At 35.7% G+C, this 1,857-nt stretch overlaps 1 protein-coding gene across 1 annotated transcript; it reads right to left on the bottom strand.

The window, feature by feature from the left end:
* Nucleotides 1-7: 7 nt before the first annotated feature.
* Nucleotides 8-1,852, bottom strand: LOC106750111 (cytochrome P450 4g15-like; the record flags this gene model as incomplete). The annotated part of the gene is made up of 6 exons (XM_014630211.1): nucleotides 8-115; nucleotides 227-395; nucleotides 520-688; nucleotides 1,021-1,089; nucleotides 1,255-1,654; nucleotides 1,728-1,852. Coding segments are annotated over 6 exons (1,040 nt in total), but the record flags the coding sequence as incomplete, so codon positions are not given.
* Between the last annotated feature and the right edge of the window lie 5 nt (nucleotides 1,853-1,857).

Here is a 1,857-nt window from a genome sequence, read left to right as displayed (position 1 = left end):
TGCTAGCAAAGGAAATTCTTGATATGCCACATCAGAAGTAATGCGAAATTTTCTTAATATCGTGGACAGCAAAATCTTTATTTTCACTATTGCGTACTTTCGTCCCACGCACGACCTAAAAAAAAAAGAGTCAAACATTAACAGTTGAGATAGTATATTCAGTACTATTTATGTGATGCCAATAATAAATTCTAAGACGTTTCGGAGCATACACATTCTTTTTTACCTCGGGCCTGCGCTGAAGGGAATGTAAGCGTAAGGATTCCTCTGTTGCATTTTATCCGGTAGAAAATTATCTGGATTAAAAACTAGTGGATTCGGGTAATATTTTTCTGCACGATGTACCAGGAATGGAATCATCACAATGGTGGCATCTTTTGGAAGAACGTAATTGCCTGTAACTTTAACATACAGGTGATTCTTCTCTTGCTTTATTCTAATTTACAATGCGTGTACTTAAAATATGACATATAGGCGTGTTAATTAGTGACACTATAAAATTCATTAGGATGGGATTACCTATCCTTACGTCCTTTTTAATTTTCCTTGAAATTAATGGTATTGTGGGAAAAAGCCTCAATGTTTCCAATATAACTCTCTCCAGATATTTCATGTTGACAGTGTCCACGAAAGTACACTGCCTGTCGCTGTCAAAGAATATTGAGTCCATTTCTTCGTGTACACGTTCCTGCACAATAGAAATGAATGACATCGTTTCATTACAAGTTCAAATACTCTCTTTTTTTGCAATGAAATCTCTAAAAAATATCGAGAAATGTAATGACAGCCAAGTAATCCGAATTTTATTACTTTTCATTTTTATGGCATGATTTCTTCTACTTAGTGATAAGGAGTGAATATTATGATTATGTTATAAAGTAAAATTTCATTTAAGAAATGGAGCGTCTCAAAATTAAACATTTCTTATTTTCCTTTCAGCCCATATCCAAATAAAAGTTTAATTTAAGTGAAATAAATGGGGTCCTCAATGTAAGAATAGTTTGTCGCGAGTCACATTACCTGAATTTCTGAAAGACATCCCAATGTGCAGAGCACAAAACTCACGGTAGTTGATACGGTATCGTAACCCTGTAACATTTTCGTTCATTATATTCTATTTTTTGTTAAGGTATGTAAAAGTGTAAGCATCCGCGTGGTGATGCCTTTGCGAAACATGGAATTTAATTTCAGTGGTTTACTAGGAGAACTTCGTAAGTCTAAAAATGCATTACTGCAGCGAAATTGATATCGCACCGCGAACAAAGCAGAGTTGACATCATCCAAAATTTCCTTATCCGTCATTTCTCCCTTCTTCTTCCTATCTATCAGCATCTCCAACAAGGGTAGTCGTTTTTTCTCTCCAACATCGTTCTCATGGATATCGTCAAGATCATCCTTTGCGTAGTGCATCTTGTAATTTGTTGTGCTCATGTCGTCTTCCGTGTTCTTGTTTAAATGCTCCGCCACGATGTTATGCATATTATTCTTCTCCTTTTGTTCGACGTCCTTCTTTTTCTCTTGGATCACTAATTTCAACAGCGATTGAACGGTTTCAATCGCTTTCTGTTGCATTTTGGCATATTTCGAGACTTTGAACAATTTATCCGAACGCAACAACAGATTGAAATGCCTTTTGTGCACGATCTCGCCCAGTCTGTGACATTTAAATATAAGGTAATGAAGTGTTAAATAAGCTATTTCAAAATAACAACGTCAGAAATGCTTACTTCTTAACGGCCATTGTATAGTCATATCCGATGTGTTTAATCTTCTCTCTGCTAACACCCAATGCTGTTTCTACCATAATATTAACAGCTACCTCTGATAAGTAATCATGGCAATCGAATTGTTGGTTGA

This window comes from Dinoponera quadriceps, unplaced genomic scaffold, assembly GCF_001313825.1.
Source record: "Dinoponera quadriceps isolate SergipeBrazil2010 unplaced genomic scaffold, ASM131382v1 scaffold5105, whole genome shotgun sequence".
NCBI classification, from domain to species: Eukaryota; Metazoa; Arthropoda; class Insecta; order Hymenoptera; family Formicidae; genus Dinoponera; species Dinoponera quadriceps.
This window is presented reverse-complemented; position numbering and strand designations above follow the sequence as displayed.